This window comes from Falco punctatus, assembly GCF_963210335.1.
Source record: "Falco punctatus genome assembly, chromosome: 2".
Lineage (NCBI taxonomy): Eukaryota > Metazoa > Chordata > Aves > Falconiformes > Falconidae > Falco > Falco punctatus.
The window spans coordinates 8,325,534-8,349,924 of record NC_137581.1 but is presented as its reverse complement, the minus strand read 5'-3'; the positions used below and the strand labels follow the sequence as shown (position 1 = coordinate 8,349,924).

Genomic DNA, 24,391 nt, shown 5'->3' with positions numbered 1-24,391 from the left:
ATACATTACAGGGATATATATTTAGCCCCAAGCAAGAATCACAAACCTAGGAAGTTTACAGATTTGGTTATAGTGAAAAGAAACCCAAGGGTGTTTAAGAGTTGGAAATGTGAAACCAGCTGCCTCAGAACAGTGAAATAGGATGGCCAGTATGAAAAAGGAGGCAGCATGACTTTGGCATCAGACCTACTGAAAACATTGTTTCCAGTTTCTAAAGAGGAAAATTCTTCACTGAATTCTTTGAAGGAAAATATTATATGGCAACTTCTATTGAAGAAGGCACTCAGAAAAATCTGACTTCAAGTACTGAATAATTTAAGAGACCTATTAATAAAACTGTTTTATAAGTATGTTTACTTATGAATTCTCAAAAAACCTGTTTATAAAGTAAGTTATGTCACTTTAAGTAACACATTGCAGTCTTGATATACAAATGACATGAATTACCAGTTTTTGGCATTAAAACTCAACTCACTATAGGACCTTTAGTTGTGTTTCCAGACTTTATTCATTTTTGCCTGGAAAACACATGGACCATACTATCGTGTAAGCCAAAGGACTTAGGACCCCAAGTCACATCAAATAAGAAGACTTAGGGTTCCTAGATCTTCCTGAAGTCACAGAGGGATTTTTGAAAATTGCACACAATTAACTGAATGTGTGAACGTGATGAAAACTCTTAAAATAATGAATTAGTCTTATACTTAATGCAAAATTCCTGTCCCAAAAATACATTGCTAACCATGACGCTCACAACCATTACTTATGCCCAAACACAAAATCAGCTCACTCACAGCAGTGCATACTAAAGCTTGAGTAATAGCCTGCTTCCCCAGCAGATTTCAAAGTACTTTACAAATGAAAATGGACTTGATACGACAATTGTTGGACATGCACAGCTTCCACTGAAGTCACAAAATGCATCTCAGGGTTAAGCCATAGTCAAAGAGCCTGTTTTTGCACATTACTCACTAAAACTCCCCCTGGCTTCAAGACCCAGTGAACTCAGCAGGGATGCTTTGGTGAATGGGAAGTGCTGAACAGGGCTCTCATGAAATTTCACAACGTTCTTATTATCATGCTCCATTACCCCTTGCTATGTCACACCTCATTTTACAAACAAGACCATATAAAGGACCAAAGCGGTCTGCAATACCATCAACAGTAGAAGAACCTAGAGGAAATAAGCAATAAAAAAAACCCAAAACAAAACCTTGACAAGCAATGCAAATGTAAGTGGTAGAGTTAAGAAGAACCCACGATGCCTGGTTGTCAATCTTATGCTTTAACCTCGAGGTCAAGAAGCCCTCTTCTGCTGGCATTGCCACAACAGACCATGAACTGAGAGTGAAAATCTGTGGGGAAACAAGGAAAATATGAGAAAGCACCTCTTCGGGCTTGGAAAAAAAAAACACCTCACAGAACTCTTCTTTCTGATAATCACATTGCAAGACTGGAGATCAGTGTCTTACACACAAAGCCAGTTCAAGACTCCTTTGATGCACAGGAAAAAAAGATCTTTTCGGCCCCAGGGATGAAAGGCCAGGCCACTTCTGCCAGGAGAAGGAGGGGTGTAAAGAGAAGGGGCAGAGCTGGGATGGAGAGGAAAGGGGGAGCCCCAGAGAGCCAGGCTCGCCCCTCCTGCCAACAAGACAAGGGACACTGATCCCTCCTGCCAAGCTGGAGGCAGCAGCCTGCATGGCTTTCCAAGGCTCTGGCAGGGGCAAAACAGGCAAAGGGGTTTTGCAACCCTTTCCTTCTGCAGCCCCAGCCCACTGCCTGCTCTTCCCATGCTTTAACCCCGCCTTGTTTATGTGGCCCAGTGCAAAATTTGTCATTCGTGTCAGTGTTTCACTAGGGCTAACTTTACAAGTGGTTATGCTGTTATTTTCCCTGGAAATAAGAACAGAAAAATGGAACACTGCATTCTTTCCTAGGCAGAGTTTGAAATCTTGACTATTAAACAATCTAAATCCTATTTTCTTTCTGAATAAATTTTCCTAATTGTTTATTTTTTAGCACTATCCACCACTTTCTTGATGCTAGCCATTAATTATTTGGAAGGCTTATAGCTTCCTTTGAGCTCATATTTGGCTTTCCAGCCCTTATATTTTTAATTTCACAGACAGAATTTTAATACATTGCCTAATGCAGCCGTAAGTCACTTAATGGGTTAGAAAGCAGATTGCTCAGTAATTGTCATTTTATTTACTATACTGATGCAAGCAATTTAAATATCAGAGTTTTCAAACTTAGAAACAATGTAAAGAGACTTAGGAGAGAATGCAGTGTAAACAGCAATCGGCAGTCATTGTTTTCAGGTGTGTTAGAATTAACGTTTAAAAGGAAAAATACCAGGACAACTTTATGAACCACTTGTAACTCAATGGCTGCTGTTAAGGTCTCAGTAGCACTGCTCATCTCACCTCATAGTTTTGGAAATTTAGAAATGCTAAAGGGGACAACATACCCTCCCTTGGATGTGGTAAGAGGAGCTGAGAAACACTGTGCTGTTTTTCAGTCCCTCTAGGCTAAGCCAGAAATATATTGAGAGATTTCAAAGGCAAAATCTACCCTAAGTAGAAGACCAGATATTCCTGATTGAATGTCACAGGGAATCTATCTAAGTGACTGCAATACTCTAATTTCTTCACAGAAGTTAAAACTCTATTCTAAGACTCAGAGTAATTACACCAGTGGTAAATCCTGACTTTTCTGGCAGATGTTATCAGTCTCTTACCATTAGACCCATCTTAACAGACAGCACAGTATCACATCTGGACCTTTATTCACACAGAAGTATCAACCATTCTGTTCCTGCTTTTGGACCCAGGTCTGGACAGCCTAAAGCTTCCCTGTGCCTAACCTTTCCTACTGAGCATCCTGGCATCTTCAAAGAGATAATATTACACATAATAATCATTTGGTGTATTGACAAGCACATTGGCTTTAAGCCATCTGAATCTGGGCTTCTAGCATAACACCCTAGTGCAGTGAATGTTACACGACTTCCAGGGCAGCAAGGCGCTACCAGCAGTTTTCACTCTGAGAGGGACTTAGTAACATCAACAAAGCTACTGTCCCTATTTCCTTTTGTTTACAAAGGAGTATATATATACATATAAATACACACATAATTTGTTTATATTATCTTTAAATAATACTTTTTTTTTTTTTTACTTTATGGTCAAGCCTAACACTTGTAATATTGTTTACTTTCTACGCACTCCCAGATTTTTCCATGCCTCTCTAAGACACCTACGGGCTTATTTTGAAACATCACAGAAAGATCTTTCCAAAAGCAGGACGTCTGGAAATGAAATACAACTTTAAAAGTAACATAAACTTAACACAAAGTCAACTTGTTTCATGATGGCAGTAACCTGTACCTCTTTTTCAGAAGTGCCAGTTTACCAGAACTGGTTTCTCTCCCTTACTCCTCCTACAATGGTTATATTTTTGTCCCTCAACCAAAAATATTCTTATTTGGAAAATAGTTATGTTGCACTCCTACACTTTTACTCTACTCCCAAGGCCAAGAAGTGAGTCACCTTAAGAGCTCCTGTCCAGGGGATACCCTGGGAGAAGTGACCACAAACCGAGGAGCAGAAAGTGTGGAGATGAGGTACCCAAACTGTCTAAATCATAAGATAGCACAAAAGCACTTTAAAATGGAAATAATTTGGACTTTTTCTGAATTCCTGTGATTTTCAAGTGCGATGTTTCATTCGACAGAGGAAAATTTCCATGGAAACCAGCGGAATTTGTGAAAAAGTCCATTTAGTAAAACTCCATAGATTTCCATCATGAAAGGATTTAAACAGAAAACAGATGATCACACTTCTAATTGCTTTGAAAACAGCTTGGAGGTGAAACCCAGGCTCTGGCCAGCCCAGCCCCCATCCACAGGCTAGACTGCAGTTCCTTTAGCCCAGAAACAATGATGCTTCATTCCCAGTGCTTCAAACTCATTTCATACAGCCACTTATAAGACATAACTGTTGTCATTTTATCTCTTTTAATTGAAATTATTTATGGTGAATTCACAAACAAGACAGAATAAGGCAGATGCTCAAGATACTCAGTGTTTCCCTTTACAGCATTTGTTTCCATCATGCTGCAGATACTTCTCCTCTATTTGGGTTACTTGATAACAATGCTAAATATATAAAGTTTGTAATGACATTAACTTATGAATTCTTTATTCCAATGCAGGTTGACTCCTAACGTTGAAATTTCTGTACAATAACTAGCACTTATATTGCTCTCTATACTTTCAAAACACGATTCCTGGCTAATCCATAATATACTTTTCCAAACCTTACGAGTGGCTGCATTGGTTAACAAAATAATCAGAAGAGAGTTATGCAAAGTCAAAGAGACGATCAGTACATGCTGACTGTCAGAACTCCAGTGTTCTCTTTCCCAACACTATCACCCCTTTCTTTGCTTCTGATTTTTTGTAACCACAGACAACATACTTTTACATTTTTGCAACCTGAGAATGACAAAAATGTGAATTCTCTCAGTGGTAAATATTGAGACAGGTTTACAAACCGCTGGGAAGGATAACTAGCAACCCATCATAAAATAGATACTTACCTTACAGTGAGCTGTCTTCCTTTCTAAAGAGGCTGAATTTCTAAGATAGATGCAAAATTCAGAGCATCTAGCAGAGATGCAGAACATATACTTGCAGGAAAAGGTAATGCAGCTACATTACTCTTGGGACACAAGCTAGAGTACTTATCTGTGTGTTACCCTCCAGGACATGTAGGCAGACCACCTTTACCCAGACCTAGCTTTGATAATTTATATCAGAACCTGCTTAAATGATCTAGGTGGTGGGGATCTCCAGACAACATTTTGCACAAACTCACACATATATGTGTAAACCAACAGAGATTTAAAAGAACAATATTGAAAAATATGGACACAGATGCACACACAAAAAAACTTTAACCCAGCTGTACAACAAACCTTCAGCTCACTTCCCAAATGAAATCACAGAAAACTCGAGTATCAGAGCTCTTGCAGCTCCCTCCTCCGTCCCTGTTTCATGCTCAGGCCCCATTGCCACATGGCTGTCCCGCAAGTCAGGGCATAGCCAGCAAAATCCTTACTGAGGGTGACTTTGCAGACCCATTTTCATATACATTTTGTTTCCATTGGTGCCCAGAGTGGTGCAAAAGCAAATGAAGAAAATCAGTTCTTGGCAACCAGTGTCTGTCAACCCCTGTGCGTGCTCCCCCATGGGCTGTCCATGCTTGGCACAAGAGGGAAGGGAGACTCAGGCATGGCACTGCAAATGCATGAGGGCTCTGTGATGTGCATATACATGGAAACTTGATACAGGTCACTATTACCACAGAACAACAAAGAATGTTTTTAGCAAGTTTTTTTAAAGTCCTGGTGGGGATGGACCCTACCACCCACAAGGCAAGACCTGCCCTGATCTATATTGTGTAGTTTATCACCGCAGAAAGGAAACCTCAGATGCTGAGTAGCAAGGTTTGAAAAGCAGCTGATCAGTTTGACATTTCTGCGTAATTCTGAGCTATTGTCTGTAAACAATTTTAAAGCAAATATGCAATATGTTATGTGCTAAAACTAGTAATGATTACTTGGGTTAATCTCACGTTTCCCTTGCAAACTGCAAAGGGAATTAGAAAGTCACTAGAAAGTACTTCAAGATGTCTAATAACAAACTCTCCAGAACAGGTGACTAATGCCAGACTTCCATGTTTAAGGTACAAAATATGAATAAACTGAACTTTAAGAGAAATGATCATTCACATAATTCACCAGTGCAGAAGATCAGGATATTTCTATTTCAGAGTTTAACTTTGAGCACCTGGCTTAGAAAATATTAATCTATATCCTTGAAACCACCTTCAACCCTGAAACCAGGGGAAAAAATTACTTATGTTCAATAGATATTAGAGATTCTAAAAGAAGATGGATCCTCAGGTTAAAATATATGGAAATTTTTACTTTCTAGATAAATGATGTTATATCTTTAAAGGCTTCTTCACACTGAAGTATGGTTAATATTAATTTTAAAGGATTATTCCATTTACTTCAACTTTCACTTAAGTCTCTAATGAAGCCATTATATGGTAACCCATATAGGTGAGAGAGGATAAAATCAGAGCTAGTATGTATCTTCAGTGCACTCATCTATCACGTAAAATGTTTTTGTATTCAAAATTACTATTAAGCAGAAAGTTTTTTTGAGGCTGACATGACATATGACATTCTTTCAATGATTCTGGAGTTAATTAGGTATTTTCTATGAGTCTGTAGTTAAGTATTGAGACTGACAATGAAGTCAAAATCTGATTCTGATTTCTCTTGTCAACTGCCAGGTTAAGACCCACGAAAAAGAAAGTAATGTAAGAAAGAATGATGTAGATCAACATCACGGGAAAAAGGGAATTTATTGCAGAAGCAGCTCAGTAGTGAAGATTTTCAGAAGCATTGAACTGACTCACTGAAAAATAGTTTTATCTCGGGCACAGCTTAGTGTGCGATCTGATACTGTATAACTTACTTCATCACACGCACTTAGGGTCTAAGAATGTGTGGCATATGACAGCTGTGAAGACATCTATTGCAGGCATCCCATGGGGCTCTTAAAATCTGGCCCTGTGGATCCCAAATTCCAGTTTCCAATGGCTGTGTGTGTGCGTGCACATGTGTGTGTGTGTGAGAGTGTGCATAAAGGTCTACCCAACAGTATTCCTATTCTTCATAATGACATGGTCACCTACCCATTAAGTACACCCCAAATCAGTATTTATACTTTCACTAAATTACCCTTTTGTTGCCACTCTCAGCCAGTGGAGATCGGAGTTAGGAAGGGATACAAACCAACATAGGGTATTAAAAAACAAACAAACAAACAAACAAGCCCGTCAAAAAAACGAATAGGGTAACTATTCACGGTTGTAAGTGAAGTCCTTTAAAAAGTTGTGCATGAAGTGCAGTGCTCAGGAACACCTGAGAATAGATCTGCCCTTTACCTCTTTGTCCCTCTCTGTTTAAATAGTGCATGCTTCATTATTTATTTCTTAGGAGCTGCCATCATTCTTACCTTACCAACCAATCAATTTACGTAAAATTCAAGTTACTAGTAAATAAACTTGAAACCTCCTATCTTCCCTTGAATCTCTTAATTTTGTTGGTTTTCTACTGGAATCACAACTTTATGTTGTCTGAGATTTTTCCCACTTTTTCCTCCCTCCATCATAACAATCACTGTACTAACTTGCTTCAGGAATTATTTCTGAGAGAAGGTGTCTAACTAAAGGCATAGGGCTCAAAGAATTTATTTCTGGCTTCGTTAGGAGTTCACCTGGGGAGCTGGGGAAAGCAACTCCACCTACCTGCTCAGCACTTTCCTAGTAGCAACGTCCCAGGGACACCAGAAGAGGCTAATTCACCTGGCCTTAGCTTTGCCCATCCAGCCTCCGTTACCCACTGAAGTTGTCTCTATAGCCAGTGAGAAGAGTTGCATCTCATCCAGAAAAAGGCTGAACGAGCTCAGCGAGGCTTATGTCTCCCCACTGAGAGACCCTGGGCAACCAGCTTAGGCAAGAGCCTCCTTCAGAGTAAAAAAACAAAACAAAACAAAACAAAACAACCCCCCCCAAATTTTCTTAGTTTGTATTTGCCTAGCTCTGTAATAAAATTGAAAGAAAATCCCTCTACATGTCAAGAACTATAAACTTTAAAAATATGAATTGGGAAAGGCTGTCCCTAACACTTGCATTGACCTCACTGTGAATTCTGTGCTGACAGCAGCCACAGCACCGGGCCAAGAAAATCCCCCATATGCCGTCGCCTCCTGTGATATTTAGCAATGCTACTGTAACAGCTGTCACTTTATGTCAGGCCTGCTGTCTTTCCTCAGTGTGACATCTCCAGAAGCGGGCTATATTCCCCACATCCTTTGGGAAACTTTTATTCCTTCACATCATGGATCTTGAGTCTCTCTTAAAGTTGCTCTTTTGCTTTTGTTGATATTTTGCAAGCAGAGAAAATGACACCAGAACTTCACTCTTCAATTTGTCTCTTTCTAACTAAACACTGAAGCAAATGCACCTTGACTTTACAGGAGGGATTTGAAAGCCATACTTCTTTTTTTGTTTTCCTTTTTTTTTATTATTTTTTTTTCTTTTTAACAGCTTCAACAGCAGTTCCCTAGGAAACCCCAGGAGAATATACTTTTAATTTCAAACCAAAACATTTTGCTTGCTCAGTATTTTTACATGAACTACTGCAGATAAAGCTTAAATCTTTAGTATTCATATTCTCTGGGGACATAAGCTGAACACACAGGGATTGCACAGGACTTATATTTTAGTATTAGTTTAAGCACATGAGCGTCAGTAATATTGCATGTATTGTGCAATTTCATCCAGTTCATGGACTGCTCTGTATTTTTAATTGTGTCTCTATATAAAGTAATTCACCTGAAGGCAGAGAAAGCCAGGTTTCTAGTGAGCTTCTGAACTCCATTAAAATAAAACATGTTAAACTGTTTGGATTAAAAAATATTTTTCTGAAAAGTCCTCAGTACCTTTGATAGACTCAATCACACAGGACCAGTTTCACAGTACCATAAGAGCCTCTAAATTTGAAGTTGTGTAAGTTATCATGAAGACTAGGAAAACCAGTAGCAACAAAATAGAACAAACTTATACTAACTGTAAGAAGGAAGAAAAACTCTGATACTGAAGGTAACTAAAAAGCAACACAACATAGAAACAAACTGTATCTTTGCAAAGTACAAAAATCAATAAGAAAGAAAAGTAAGCACCTTTGAAAGTAAATCGTTGGAAATATGTATGAGCTTCTGGAATCATATGATGTATGAAATGATATCAGCATGAAAGAATTAAAATAGTAGAATTTTTGGTAAAATTTATTGCTTAAAATGTAAAAAAGAAAGTAAACACAACATGTCTTTAGCATGTAATGCATTTTTTTTCCAGATGTAAAGCACAATTAGAAATTGAGAAAAGGAAGAGAGAGAGAGAAGAAAGAAACACTGAAATGGTTTCAGAAATAATGTCAAGATTTTCCTCTGTTCTAAAGCAAATTATCCTTGGGATGCTCCCTGCTAACTCAGCAGCACACTCCTAACTGCATCTCCCCGTTCCTTCTGCTACGGTGAGACTCAAACACATGGTTGTGAATGTTCCTCTATTGCCAAAGATATAAACCCAGGGTATTAATTAAAAGGAGAAACTATTCCTGTGGTATTAGTGCACCTGCAAAACTGTTTTTCCTATTACAGCACTACTAAAGGAATAGTACACAAATCCATACATGTCTTTTCCATTGTTAGAAGGTCTTGTTTTCTGAAAAAGCTGTCATGGAAGGGCAAAGCCACAAGTGAAACTTATTTTAGAAAAGGGGGAAGAATTTGTAGCCCATACTTAATAGTTAAATTAGCAGCTGCAAATGTAACAGCTGTTGCAAAAGAAAATCAACTCTCTATTTGTATTCCCAATGAGACTTATGCATGATTACCTTAACAAAACAGTAAAAAGAGGAAATTACTAAACTGTAATTAATAAATTGCCAAAGAAACACAATTAATAAGCTTCAGCAGGAGGATTTAACAGATACACCTTTTCCTTTGTATATGTAAATATAATTAAGCAGAGAAGGCAGTATACGAACAACAAAAATACTAAACAGGACCTGCACTATAACTGAAGGTCAAAGAAAAAATTGCAGAAAAACGCCAACACATAACTTCATGTTACCATGTTTAAAATGAAAAGAAGACAAGACAGTTTTAAAAGAAAATTATTTTCCTGCACAATTTCCTACAGTTGACACTGACAACTTTATGGAAGAATACACCACTTAAGAAAGTTTAAAGTCTGTTGATAGAAACAAGAGCTTAAATATACTGAATGACAAAATAAGTACTTAAACTGAAACATTTATGAAAATGGGAACTGAGAAAGCTCAAGAGTCTGTAAGGAAACAGCAAATAGTCTAACAGACTAGGATGACTACGTGAAACACAAACGAATCTGTAAAAAAAAAAAAAAAATTAAGAAAATCTATCAGAGCCATAACTTGTTTCATGCATGAGGTTTGCTGGCTATTTTAGATAAGGAAAAAAAAATCTGCTTTTTATAAAATATTCAGTGCTGGATGAATTACACTAAGTAACTCAACTGGGAACGTGATCTTTAAATTTAACAGTGGAATTAAAATATAACCTTTTGTGAATTAGGAGAACCCTATGAAGGTTTGACTTTAAAAGAACATTTGTAATCTCTGGTGCTTCTTCAACTGTGGCACCTCAAGAGCCCCAGAAATACCTGTCCATGCTGGGGCAGTGCCCATGTACACAGGCAGAGTCACTTAGGGACCAGAACTAATTTTCAGTAGAGTGGAAGCCATGGTGAGGACAGCTCAGGCAAACAGAAAGGAAATGTGATAAGAGAAAATAATTTGACAGGAGATCAGGAGATTTTTACAATGAAAATATGAATTTGGCTTTTGCTTTTTTTTTTTTTTTTTTTTTTACTTGAAGTAAAGCTAGTGTGAAGTTTGCAATGAAACTATAAAGTTGAAGACTTTGCTCCAACAATGTAAAAATAAAAGCAGTATATTCTAAATAGTATGCAGCAAGCAGAAGCTCAAAAGCGCTATTGAAGGTAAGGATCTTACATGAGTGGACAAGCAGGGTACTGCCTTGGCAACTGCTGCACTTGTCCTAAGGGTACTAAAGTCACATTTACTAGATCAAAAGAAAGAAAAACAACAAATACCAACCTCAACATATAACCATGTACATTAACTGCTGCCATAACCTGGAGCACTGAAGGATTAATTTAAGTGCCAGAGTTTTAGCTTTGCGCACACAAATATAATTCGGCATGATTTAGTGCCTTACATGAAGTTGTGTATTGCAGCCACACAGTGCTGTTAAACACCTTAATTTATACAGAAATCTGTGCAACAAAGAAGCAATTTGTTGCCTGGTGAACTTCTGCACTTCCACTGAAGCAAAACATGTTATTAGAAGCCAGAGGACTAATTTTGACAGCATCATCTGCAGTCTGGCTAACCCCTCTTCAATGAGCACTTCATGGACAAGCAGGGGAGGCATAGGCCTGACATTGAATCAGCTAGAGAAAACAATTTACTTTTCTGTAACTTATTAAAAAAACTTTATCAGCAAATAAGGAAACAGTAGAGTTGGAGATGCCACTGTAAAAAAAAGGTAAAAAAAAAGAAAAGAAAAAATTAGCCTTTGTTTTTGCTATCTGAATGAGACTGCAGTCCTTGTCTCCTACACAGGAGAATTTTGGTGCATTATTAACTACTATCAATAAATTAGGATCTGAAATAAAAACTTCTCTGGTTTTGGAACAACACATCTTATCTGGTGGTGGTAAGTTAAAAAAAAATACTCTAATATAGGAAAACAAAAAATACTACCATAATACTACCGTAATGTCAAGGTTGATCATTTATATTACTCCTTCCTTCTCAATTTTCCTAACTTTAAAAAATGCAGCAAATTTCTCAGTACAACTCACTCACTAAACTTCAGCAGGACAATCTATGAAACATACCTCTAAACTGTTTTTAGCTTTTATTAATCTTCACAGTGGTGATATCTTCCAGTTGAGGACAAGGAGAGGATTTTTCAACCCCCTCTGGTCAGTAGGACATAGTCAGTGCTTGTTGTGTTCTTTCTTTTTTCCCTAAGCTGTTGACCACTGTTGGAAACAGGATCCTCAGCAAATGGGCCTTTGGTCCATTTTGGTCCACTTTGATCCAGCTTGGCCATTCCAAGATTATTTTATATGCTTTAATACACACGCCTGAAATGCAACCTTAATATCTTGCATTCTTTGGCAATTGGATACAGTGGCTTCCAGATGAAAGCCACCTGCTGCAATGCAACTTTATCCAAGTAATTAAGCTACATTGATTTTCAACAGCTGGGAAAAGCAGCCTTTAAGATGAGTATTCACATTTCAAAGTATAGAAGTGACCTCAACAAAAATGAACAAATACAATTACTTATTTTTCCCATATTTTTTGCATCTACTTTATTCCCACAGCATCTGGATAGGTTAAACATCTCAGGAATATATGTGCCTGTTGTACCAAAACAAGAGACAAGAGTTTGTACAGGGAATGAGATGGGGGAAAAGAGCTAAAAAGTATCCATGACTGTTCAGGGACAGACCCAAGAAAGTAATCCCTGGATTTTTGCTCTGATACTTTTAAAAAAAGCAGATCTCGTGCATTAGTAGGTCAGGCGAACGTGTAAGACAAGGAGTACGCTTCCATAAAAGTGGATGCTGCTTATGGAAGTTCGGTCTGTCACTGTGCACGATGCCAGCCTCCCAGACCCAGGAGCAAAAGAATGAACAAGTGAATTCAGTACCACAGCTGCCATGAGATGCTTGTAACTGGAGGTGCAGCCCGCCGATAATTTCCTTAGCTCATGTCTGCAAAGACACTGCCCACCACAGCACCTCTCTGTCTGATGCTCTTTCTCCAACTGCAACTCAGCTACTCACCGCACAGTAGGCACCGAGGCTCCGAGCAAGCAGCTAATTCTCAAAAGGTGATCAAGCAGAAATTCTCTCGCTGTTAACAACTTTTTGACCTCCTCCTCATCAGCCGGTCTAATCAATCTCTAATCAATTAATGTTTTCCCTATATGCAAGCTGGTAAGAAAGCAATTTAATTGGCCGGCTTGAAAGATTTAAAGCACATGAAACTTCTGGGTGGTATAACAGTTTTGTAGGTGCTGTTGTGAGGGAATAGCTGCAGAGGCACTGCAATGCAGCACAAGGCAGTTTGCAGACCACTGACACCGAATGTTTTGTAAAAGTCTTAGGGCTATGTTCTACCCTTCCACGCTGCTCCAGGGGAAGGGACGTGAGCATTTGGGACTAAAATGTGCAATATAGTTTTGCAGCAGCTTCATTAGGAGCCCAGTATTCTGTCTACCCCTGCTCCCAAGCTGTGCCTTTCAGGACAAATTGTCACTGTTTCAACCAAAGTTCACTTTCCTTTGAACGTATATTTCAGTTTCACTGACAAAATGTGGTGTTTTTTTTTCTTAACTCCTTCCACACTGGGCTTTAATTTCCAACTGTTATTAAAATCAAAATATGTCCAGCATAAAATCCTGGAAGTGTAAAAAGTGTTTCCCTATGTGGTATATATTCCCATTTTATTTTCTAATTAAATTTTTAATAGGAACACAGTCTTCCACCCCAAGATTATTTCCCAGACCAAGGTTTTTATTTTGCAGAAGAGAAGGGCCCCCTCACTAGCTCCATATTTTAGCAATGTTTTAAAAGAGATCTGAGAGCTGCTAAGCTATGAGGAGAGTTAAAATGTTTCCAAGAGTATAAAAAATTGGAAAGCAAAGCTAAATATAAGCGACCAGTTCCTCTTCTAAGGTTGTTCTAAGTAGGCTTTGGTCCTTAAATTCCCTTTAATTTCATTTCAGCCATGTGCAGAAGACGTGAGCTGCACATGAACACAAAAAGCCATCTTTCTGAAGCCTGCAGGATGGCTAGTGTACTTGGAATATGTGCATAAACCTCCATATGAACTACATCCACAACGATTGTTAGAGATCATGATGCTTAATCTTACTTGAGCTCTATTTACAGAATACATGCATAGATAATACAGAGTACACAGCTTATTTTCAGGTTTTAGAATAAAAGTCAGGAATGACTCTAACAGCCCAGAGGGATGGCTGCTGTTCCTAAGGGTACGAACATACCCTCTCACTGTTGAGCTCTGATTTTTTAAACTCTGTGATCTGTTTTCCTCTTGCTCCTACTAATCTTTATGTATTTTTGTTCACAGAATTTGCATTTCTTGTTTGGATTTTCGTACCTCTTTTTTCTCTTTTAGTTCTCAGGGAGATGAAGGAAATAAAGATGGTGAATGTACACGAGGAAAACGGGGACTGAGGAGGAGAAGAGCTGAGGAGCTCTTCTCCATTCCTCGTACTATCCCCTGCATTTCCATTCACCTCCCTCTCAAGAAATCACTACTTGTATCTTCCATTATCCCTTTGTTCACTGTATCTGTGCTCCTTTACAGAATTTTCTATTTCCAAGACCACTTTCATCTAAGGGACAGGCAGTGTGGTTCAGATAAGCACCATCACCAACCACAAGTCTGACAGCATTCAAAACAATTTGTGATGCTATTCTGTTTTATCTGAGCTAGTCTCTGCATTTGGTTACTCCAGACAGGATGAGAAAACAAAGTGCCATAATATTATGAAGAAAAGCTATTCAAATTGATAGCAAGCACTAGATTTTTTTGCAGGAGTTGCCATTCTCATGAGATTTGCTGCCAAGTGTGTACACATAAACATGAGCAGAGTTCATACAAGGCTTAGATGAACTTCTGACTGTTTGAAACAAGGAACGGGAAAGTTTCAATTTGAAAGCTGTTTCTGTAGTATTCACCTCATGTTCTTCCCACAGTAATGTATATTATTTAATTTTTGAGACATTGCCAAGATAAGTGTGTTGTAAGTTTTTTCTTTACAGTGCAATCTAAATTATTGGAACATAAGGTTTTTCTACTAACAATTTTAATTGCTAATCATCAGCTGGTTTATAGTATTGACTAGTACTTACATCATTATCCCTTAATACCTGAAATACCAATAGCTAAAAGTTTCATCTAATGTTTTTCTTCGCAACAACATCTAAAGGCTTAATAATCTGGAAAAGATTTTTGAAAAGTTACTGGTTAACCTTTGCAGTGGCTGTTCTTGGATCTCCCCCCCAAAACCTGAAGTTGTAGTAACAACGACTCAGAGCTTCCAGTATGAAAATGGAAAAATTCAGCTACAAACCTTTGCTTATGTACTTTACTAGTTCTGGAAGCATTTTGAAGTGAGGACCCCTTGAGGGAAGCACACACGTACGGTTTTAAGATGGTATCTTATGACTACATTCCAATAGATGGTAAACAAGTGTTTCTATTATATATAATGTAAACTTAAACAAATAAGTAAAAGGTAAATAAGGTATAAATTATAGAGAAAGGACAAAAAGGATTCTGCAGGAAATAAAATAAATGTTTATGCTGATACAGTGTGTTTGTCTTTCTGTGTGACCTGTAAATCCTTAAATAATTCTCTGTGAAGGTTATTTAAATAACTGTTTTAAAACTGTTTCATCTTTCTTTGTTGCTGGGAATTTTTTAACAAAGAAATACTTCATTTCACATCTGTATTTATGCAGTTTGCAGCAACCAGCATTTCAGACTAAAATGAAATACTTCAGCAGTAAGACAGCACAGGCTGGACAGTTACTAAATGCTCTCACTGCTCTAAATGATTCAATCATTTCCTAAAAAAGGTCTAACTTTCAGACCCTGTTCTTCACCAGCTCCACTCTTCTCAGTATGTTTTGAACCCTTTGGGTGAACAGGAATCTGGCTGTGCTTCACCGACAAGTCACGCAGCTGTGACTAGTCTGCCCTCAACAGGGTTTTCAGTGAATGGAGCAGCGTTACAGGAAGAATGGAATAAATATGCAATATAATCCGTGATAGATTTCATCAGCATCATTTGATTTGCATGTTCACCAAAACTGAATTTGACAGAGTACAGAGCTGGTAAAATGTAGGGGGAAAGTCTGTCAACTGAAAGTTCAATTATAACAGGAAAAATCCATCAAGCGATGTATTTTTTGTGTATTAACAATGGCATAGGATGACTGTGAAATGCCAGTGATCGCTACAAGTGCTCAGACACCATGGTGAAAATTGCAGTATAAAATCACCAGACAGCAAACAGGACTGCCGGAACTAATGCGAATGTAGTTTTCTTCAGAATCCACTGCAGATAGCTATCTGTAATGGAGTTGCATTTCAATACTTTTCCTTTGAAATAACTTTGATTATTACTTTTGACTGTTTATATTAATGTTCCATTGATTTAACTAGACACTTGCAATTTCATTTGCTCTCATCTGCCCATTTCTTAGTACAGCTTAATTTATTCTGTTTGGTGACTTCAGTGCAGACAAACCAAGAAATGGATGCATAACAGATCTGAAGAACAATTTCAAGTTTAACTAAAATACCAGCTGTTTTTCTCTTTGTGTGCTAGCATCAGGATCCAGAGAAATGAAAGAAGGTACCATGTGTGATAAATTCTGGCAGTACTAATTCATCCCTGCTGCGTCTCTGGAAAAACTGACCAGCTGAACCTGCTATCAGAGCTGTTTTCTTTCACCTGAGACCTACATGTGTGCTAGGCTGGGCACAATCAGGCAGAATCAACAACTTGTGTTGACAGGTCATAGCTAGAAACAGTTACTGAAAACTGATAAAACGGTGCCAGCAAGTCTTCATAGACACCTGCAGTCGCTGAGCTCACCTGGGAAGTTTCACGGTAACAACTACTGTGGAGGAAGGTTACCTTTCCTATCAGAACGTAATTTTCCTTTCATGAATTCCTTGAGAGCCTCAGGTAGTCATTTGGGTCATAGCTCACGGACAATGAGAAGTTCTGCCACTTAACCCTGGACTCCTAAAGTCAATCAATGCCTGCTTCTTCCCACTGAAACTAGCTTAAATTCCAGAAAGCTAAATATTAGACACCAAAAGCTGGATGGGATTACATTCCACCTTAAATATCTTGTATTTTTCTGAATTTCCTGTTGATGCTTTTATTTATAAAGCTGTCATTTTCTCCAGTAGAGTACTTGTAATATAGTCTAATTGCCCTGGAGTTACAAGGACACCATCCAAAAGCACTAATGGGAAACCCTATGCATTTGGCAGGAAGCATTTATCTTTGTTTAATTTTGATCTGACTGTCCGAAGCAACTTCAGATCCACCTAGTGTTTCTGTTTATTCTTATCTTTTGCACTATCTGTGTCCAGTAGGAGAATAGAAAAGAATGTAAAATGAGCAATAATGAAAATAATACGATTAACTAAATGTTGATTACTGTCTTATTATATGCCCATTTAAGGATAGTTCTTACAGATGCATAAAATATTTCTAAAAGCACAGTCTGTAACAGAAATACAGCCATTTTCTTGGGATAGAATTGCCACTCAAATTTTCATTCCAGATGACTTCTGACGATAGCTGGGAAAAGCACTATCTACAGCAGCCTCATCCTATTAAATGGGTGGCTTTAAAGTACTTATCTTTTACCATATGTCTTTAAGTTTATTATTTTGCTTACCCTCCGGCTGGTATTGTGCTATGATTGTTACCGTCTGCCCTGCTCCTTTTAGCGCAGCTGCAGCCTGCTCATGGGTAGCACCGCGAAGATCAATACCATTCACCTACAGAAGGAATGCAAACAACAACAGATCTGAGTAGTTTAACATTAGATAGAAAGACAGAAGTGTGTTCTTTTAAAATATCTGATGAATGTAAAGGTCAGGTAGCCCAGCAGCAAAAGTGAAAGTACAAAAACCAAAAAGGCTGAGGATGTTACCTGTGACTGGCCATGAGGATGTGCACACCGTAGTTTGCCTATGCTCATCCATGCCTATTCTCTGGCCACTACTTTTTGGGGTTTCCTGTTCTAGTGAGTTTACATTTTTGGTCATCTCTTCATCAATCACTATCATTTAACATATAAGATTCAAAAGATAAATTGTTTTCTGGTGCTTGAAGGTCAGTGTAGAATATTGCAAGCAAGGAAACTGCTCCTTCAGCTAATCTCCACGAGGCCAGTCTATAGCATCACGGAAACCTGGAGATACATAGAGCATCTCTAATGAAAACCGCTGGCTGGACAACTTCCAGAGCAGAAACCCCATCTATTGCTTTCTTTTCATGCAGCCCCTCCTCCTATTGCCTAGAAAAAACCCTGTGTCTTGCACATGATAGCAATGGAGTTGCTATCTGATACAGCTTCATCACCTCTGCCTGTTTGACATCCACAGACCTTTCCTCTTACTTTATATTTTTTTTGCTGCCTAAGCAGTGGATCTAGAGCAGAGTAGAACAAAGTAGGGAATCCACCCTTAAAACTCAGGGGCAGTTTCAGAACCCTTTTGATTTGTATTTGTGATGTTACATGCTTTGTCAGCAGCATTCCAAGGAAGAGACAGAATTCATATATAGAATTATTAACAGCTCCAGCAACTTGGACGTTGCTTTCCAGTGGGAGTGTTACTGTCCGGCTATACTGAAGTGTGAGAGATTTCTTATTTCTTTATAATTTATCTGTCTTTCCTCTTCACCTCTACACTTTTCCAGTTCATAATGTTTCAGTGAGGAACAGGAAACTTTCAAAATGTGAACAACCTCAGCAGGACAGAAATCCATTTCTGATTGCTCAAGAAAAGAAAAGAAAAAAGAAAGGAAATAAAAGGCAGGGGGAAGAAAGAGAACAATGCCATAGATTTCACAGGCAAACAGCCCAAACACAAGCCCCAAATTCTCAGCCATAGCAACCATTTGTGTTTATTTTTATCAAGTACTATCAGAAGATGGCTAAGCACATACTGAAAATAAGAATTTTATTTTATTTAAATATTAGTAGCTTTTAAGGTTTACAAAAATAAATTCAATTCCATATAACTTTACAAATAACAGCTATTGAGACTGTTCTGAATACATTTTTTTAGATCAATTAAATCTAGAAACTGGCTCATCTTTAGATAATTTTAGAGAATGTGATATATTTGGCAACACATTTAGCTATTTAACATGCTTTATGAGAATAGGTATGTATAGATCCCCATGCTGTTACAATCATACAGACAATCTGAAGCTAAGCTGTGACAATAATTCAGTGTTTTGGTACTGCCATATATTAGCGTCTTTGGCTCATATATTTCAAAGCATTATATGCTGATAGATACGCTCTGATAACAATACAATATTTCTGTCATCTGAACTGCACAAAGTTTGTGTTGTTTTTAAAATTTCTGTCTAGATTGTGTAAAGGGAAGTGAGTATCTTTATTTAGAAGTAATGCTCTAATGTTCCTGAAAAGAAATTCTGAGCATAGGGCTTAGATAATGAACTTCATAATTTGTCTAACACAAGAGTTCTCAGTTATCCTGTTTTCCTGTTTGAAAAGGATGGTTGTAAAAATGGCTGATAGAAGCTTTCCAGAAAAATGAGCCAAAGGTTTATACACTTTCATCAAGGTTGTGTACCATAAACCTCAAATTTGGTGGATGGCAAGACTAATATAGACACCTGGAAAAAAAACTTGCTGAAATTCAGTCTAGGAATGTAGTATCTTAGAAGGCAATAATTAAGTGCATTCTAAAATAACAAAGGAGAACTTTCAAGGCCATAAAATCTAATCTATGTTAATTCACAAAACTGAACATACCTAAAGTGGAATATGGTAGCAATTAGGACTTATTTTGCAACATCTGCGGAGAGTACAAGCTTCCTGAAAGGAGCACAATTTAGGCTACTGCTGTGGAAGAAAGACTTGTTTCGCCCTACCTTTACTCAACTATGGTATTATGAGACTTGATGCTGCAATGCCATGAGCATAGTTGTACCAACACTGCAATTACTCATTAACTCAGCACTGCAGTCACAGCTTTGGTACTGTGGAAGTCTGAGCAGAATTTTTAAGTTTAGGCAGCACAGTGCCTGCATCATGCCATAAAGGAAACCTCAGCCTTGATTCAGTGTCTCTGAAGAAGACAATTTTGAAGCCAAGTCACCTTTAATTTAATAGAGAACTGGACTGTTATCTATGTGTTTATCCCTTTCATAACTGGAGTCCTTGAGAGAGTCCTGGGAAAGAAGCAATAGGATGAACTGAAGAAAAGCTTAAAGGAACATTCCTGAGTTCCTGAGCTGGGGAGATGGATATGGATGATGTCACCTGGTCATTATTGGAATGCCCGAGGTGGGGGAAAAAAACCCTCAGTATTTTTGTTTAGGCTTAAGCTTGAAGACTGTAGACTTAGGTGAATACAAGCCTCTCTTAAGCAATATAGCAAAACATTGTGGTGGTCTGTAAGAGTTGTGTTAACAGAACATGAAGCTTTAAAAACCAGTAACAATTCATAAAAATCTATAAATAAAAGAAGAGGATGTATGAAAGGATAAAGAAACCACAAGTTTACTCTGACAAACAATAGTTCTATCTATTTGTGATCTAACAACTGAAATCCTAATAATGCATCAAAAACATAAATATAAGACAGGAATTCCACCAAAGTTAAGTTACACAAACATTTTTCACTTTTCCACAGAGCAACACGAAGCCACTGAAATGGCAGTTGACTTCTTTCTGCCCTTTGCATGCTCATTCTGGAAGAAACAATTGCCTAAGGTGCAAACACAACACATTATAGTGAGTGAATTTATCTGAAATTAAGTTAACTATTCTGCTAGGATATAGGCGGGGATGGACACTTGAGGAGTACTTACAGGCCTGAGTGGCTCAAATTAAAAAAGCAAAGCAGAGAAATGTCAGAGATCAATCCTATCTTCTGGATTTTTTATGAAGTTGATAAACAAGCTAGACAAAACATTTTAAGTAATGTTGAACAAGTAAACGACCTGACTACGCTAGGTTGCCAAAATAGTGATCTCCTTCTTGAAGATACACAGCTGCATCTTCAGAATGAAATCAGTCATTGCCAAATAGGTAGCTAGAAGTCTGTTCGTATGCTATTTTGCTCACCAATACCTGACAGAATCTCACTGCAGAATAACCGCTGTTATATTTAGAAAGAGTTTATAACCTAGTCTGACTTTCTAAAGAACAAGAAGAGAGGATGCTAACTTGATTTCTGGATATTATTTCCCAATATTTAAAAGCAAATATAATCAAGTCCCAAACCTTCTAGTTGAAAAACAGCATTTTCATGTAGCAACATTAAATCTTGTTGAAAGACACCATTAATTTACACATGCTAATCAAATTCTTACCTTCAGGGCAAAATGAACAAGTTTCTGCAAGACTAAAACAAATAATACTCTGTCCTGCCTCTTCCTCCAAAACAATGTCTTAATTGTAACAGTTGCGCATGGTGATATTTTCCCCTGACATGATCTCATTGCAAATTGCTAAATCTGATTTCAGTTACTGCTTTCAATTCATTTAACATAGTTTATGTTAAGAATAATCAGTAAAAACCCAGACAAAGTTGCAAGTGTGTGCAGGAAAGTTTGGTACCTATCAAAAGTGTTTTGTTGCTTCCACACCCCCTCACTGCCCCCCATTAGATGAGCTGGCTTCCTTTAAGAAGTGTTACACAATAAGAAAAGTCGCACTGATGTTCTGAGCTTGACTGCACAATCCTGATGCCTTGGCCCAGAATGAACTTGACTGCACAATTTCTAAATGCCTAACTCCAAAATGAATTTGACATAATGGAAATAAGAAGAGCCTCCAGCTTATACAGATGTCTGTCTCTTCTGCATGCTGTGGCAAAAAGCAGTTAGAAAGCTTACAAAGAGAAGTGCTGCAATGGAAGATTATGGTTTAAAACTACAGACAAAACTGAACTGAAATGGAGAAAAAGATTAAACTATAGTTCACAGTAATTATAGTAATTGCCTTTGCATTCATTAACTCAAAGTAGAGCATGATCTACTTCATTAAATACTGAATCATAATCTAAATGAAAGATTTATAGTTTGGATAGATCGAACTCTTCTAAAATTGGAAGAGTTATAGTCCCTTTAAAGTATCTGAATAGCCCATATTAGCACAAATTGGTTCAATTCTGAACAGTGCCACTTAAAGACTTGTTACAGTCCAGTTGTCTTCTGTTGGAATGCTTGAGCATGATTCCTATGTAGGTCATTCAAACAGAGGCTAGCAGAATAATCTGTTTTATTTAGCCATTTATTTATTTAAGCTACCTTATTTTGTGTTTGTACAGTGATTACATGAACACTTGGAATGTCTTGTTGAATTGCAAAGGTAAGGAAAACCACACCCCTTCTCTGAGGAGGAAGCATAAAGGATTTAATTTCATTTCTTGTTTGCATTATCACTGACATAGCACAGTGTTTTTACACAACTAATTAAATGGTGAAGAAAAGGCACCTTTTTACCATGGAAGAAACAATACAGCAGATTTTTCAAGTTGTGGCTGAATTCTTTTGTTTGTTAAACGCATAAAAGAAGAGCTTTTGGTGTCTGGAAAAGCAAACAGAAGTCTGAGTAGAGACAACTCTTTACATCCAGAATTGCCATTGTTTGCATTTGGAGAAGATACAAGGAACCCTATTTATCTGCCTTAACTTTGCACATCAACTTAAGTATTCTCAATCACATTAACAAGAGATAAGAGGAAAGCTGAGCCACTTCTCCAGCAGCCCTGCTTAGTGATTAGAAATAGAATGCATAGCATCAACCCTTAGGTGATGGAAGCACAGTCTTCCAGCAAGGCAGGGAAAATCGGGAAAACACACATTAGGGTTGATCTGCCCTGAACATACACCTGAGGAAGACTTTCCACCCAACTGCCCCCACAACGGTGACAACCGATACAGTGTCCGGGAAAACATACGAGAATTCTAAGAAACTCATGCACGTCAGCTAAGCACAGCCCTGGAGCAGCAACATCTGGGGATGGACAGGCCACCCCTTGGCAGAGCCCAGCCCACGGCGGCGCTCGGGGCGGCAGCTCCGGGGGCGCGGCGGCAGGGGGCGCTCAGCACCACGGACAGCGCCGGCTCAGCACCACGGACAGAGCCAGCAGCCGGCGGTGCGCTGCTGGGAGGTGCTGGGAGGTGCTGGGAGGTGCTGTGCAGCCCTCGCCTTGCTGGTGAGGAAAAGGTTTAGCAATAGAGAGAAAGGAGAAACGCACATGGGGGAAAGAGTCTTCACTCTCCAGCTTAGCTTCTGTTACATTTTGAGGCTCACTCCATTGCTTTTCTCTCTGTTCTCACTTCTAATGTTTTCTGCGCCTACATTTCCCTTCAGTTAAAACTGCTTCATTCAGCATATACAAGCACTGTGGTTGACTCGTCTTGAACTCCACTGAAAACCTATCGTGTCATGCCTGCTTTCTCCATGCCCAGCATCTTTCTTCTCTGTTTTTACGGGCCAGCAATTTCACTGACCTTTTCAATTTTCCATGTCTAGCTACCTCAGAGTTATAACTTTTGCCTCTAGTAAGCTGGTCTTTATGCTCTGATGAGTTAGGCATTCCAGAGACAAACTCTCCTCTCTGGAAAACAAGAACCACTGGGGGGTACAAGTTATATCATTTAGTATGCATTTTTCTGCCAGGAAGTTTAAGGAGACAGCTAAACCAGCTGAAAGAGGTATCAGAGCATTACATCTCTGAAGCAGGAAGATAATTAATATTATATTATTGAATATATACATGCTGCCTTTTAAAGTAGGAATCAACAAACTTTATGACTCACCAGACCACATGAATCATTCCAAATGGTACCTGTTAAGCCTATAACCATAGGCAAAGGCTTATTTTTTAATCCAAACCATACAGAAATTCTTCTGGTAGAAGATCTACTTCCTATGTGAGTGTAGGTTTTGTGAATGATGCCAGATTGGCTAACTTTGAGACTGAAATAACTTCACTGAAGAGTTTACTTCAGTGACAGCTTAGGAGCCATTTCCTCTCAATTCCATCAGAATTCCTTAAAATTTGCTTAAATCGGGTTTGAAATAAATGACAGGTTTTGAAAAGGACACATAGGCTCACTGGAGGCTGAATGGACATGAAACTTATTTCATCCAGGTCACTAAATAGCTAACAGCTCATTCAATTACCAGCCTGGACTGGATGTGATCCAGCACCTATGAGGTGTTCAATGGCATTTTGTTTCATTGCTAAACAATGAAGTCTAGACAGAGGAACACGTATTCTTTTCATATTAAGACAATTGGTATTGCCAATGAAAAATATCATATACGAGTACCATGCTAGTTAATAACACTGACCAATATTTATTAAATTTGTTAAAATGGAGTGCTCATCATCAGCTCTTAAATTCAAATCTAGTTGCTGCTTTTTTACCTTCCCTCCTCCTGCATCATCACTCAAAGACCTTTATATTTCCACCACTACCTAATCTCAAGAATCTCACTGCAGTGTCATCTTTTCAAGCCTTCGCACATTCCCTCTCCTTTGCAGTTCCTGCTGTCTTCCTACTCCAAACTGATAAAATATCAAACTGTTCTTCTTTCTTCCTACAGCTTTTACTTTACACATTACTGTTACTTCCATTCACTTTACTGCCTTTCTGAAATAATCCTCTTTCTCCATAATTCTGTTTTCAGCATTTGGATTTCCCTGTCTTCTGCTTTCATCCTGGGTCATTGAGACATCTCCCTATTAGTAGCATTTATTCCTTATACCTTGGTTTCCACACAGTTCTAAAAGGTATTTTTATTTTCAGCATATTGAA

General features: G+C 38.2%; 1 protein-coding gene and 1 long non-coding RNA gene across 26 annotated transcripts in view; one reads left to right on the top strand and one right to left on the bottom strand.

Moving 5' to 3' along the window:
* The window catches only part of DLG2 (discs large MAGUK scaffold protein 2), a 1,068,724-nt gene that overhangs the window by 228,369 nt on the left and 815,964 nt on the right, over positions 1 to 24,391 (bottom strand). For all 25 annotated transcript variants that reach the window (XM_080375907.1, XM_080375911.1, XM_080375888.1 and 22 more), the window contains one exon: positions 17,247 to 17,349. In XM_080375907.1, the coding sequence (XP_080232033.1) occupies positions 17,247 to 17,349 (103 nt within the window). The remainder of the gene's footprint in view (positions 1 to 17,246; positions 17,350 to 24,391) is intronic.
* The window catches only part of LOC308059077, a 450,864-nt gene that overhangs the window by 62,564 nt on the left and 363,909 nt on the right, over positions 1 to 24,391 (top strand). The gene's annotated exons all lie outside the window — the stretch shown is intronic.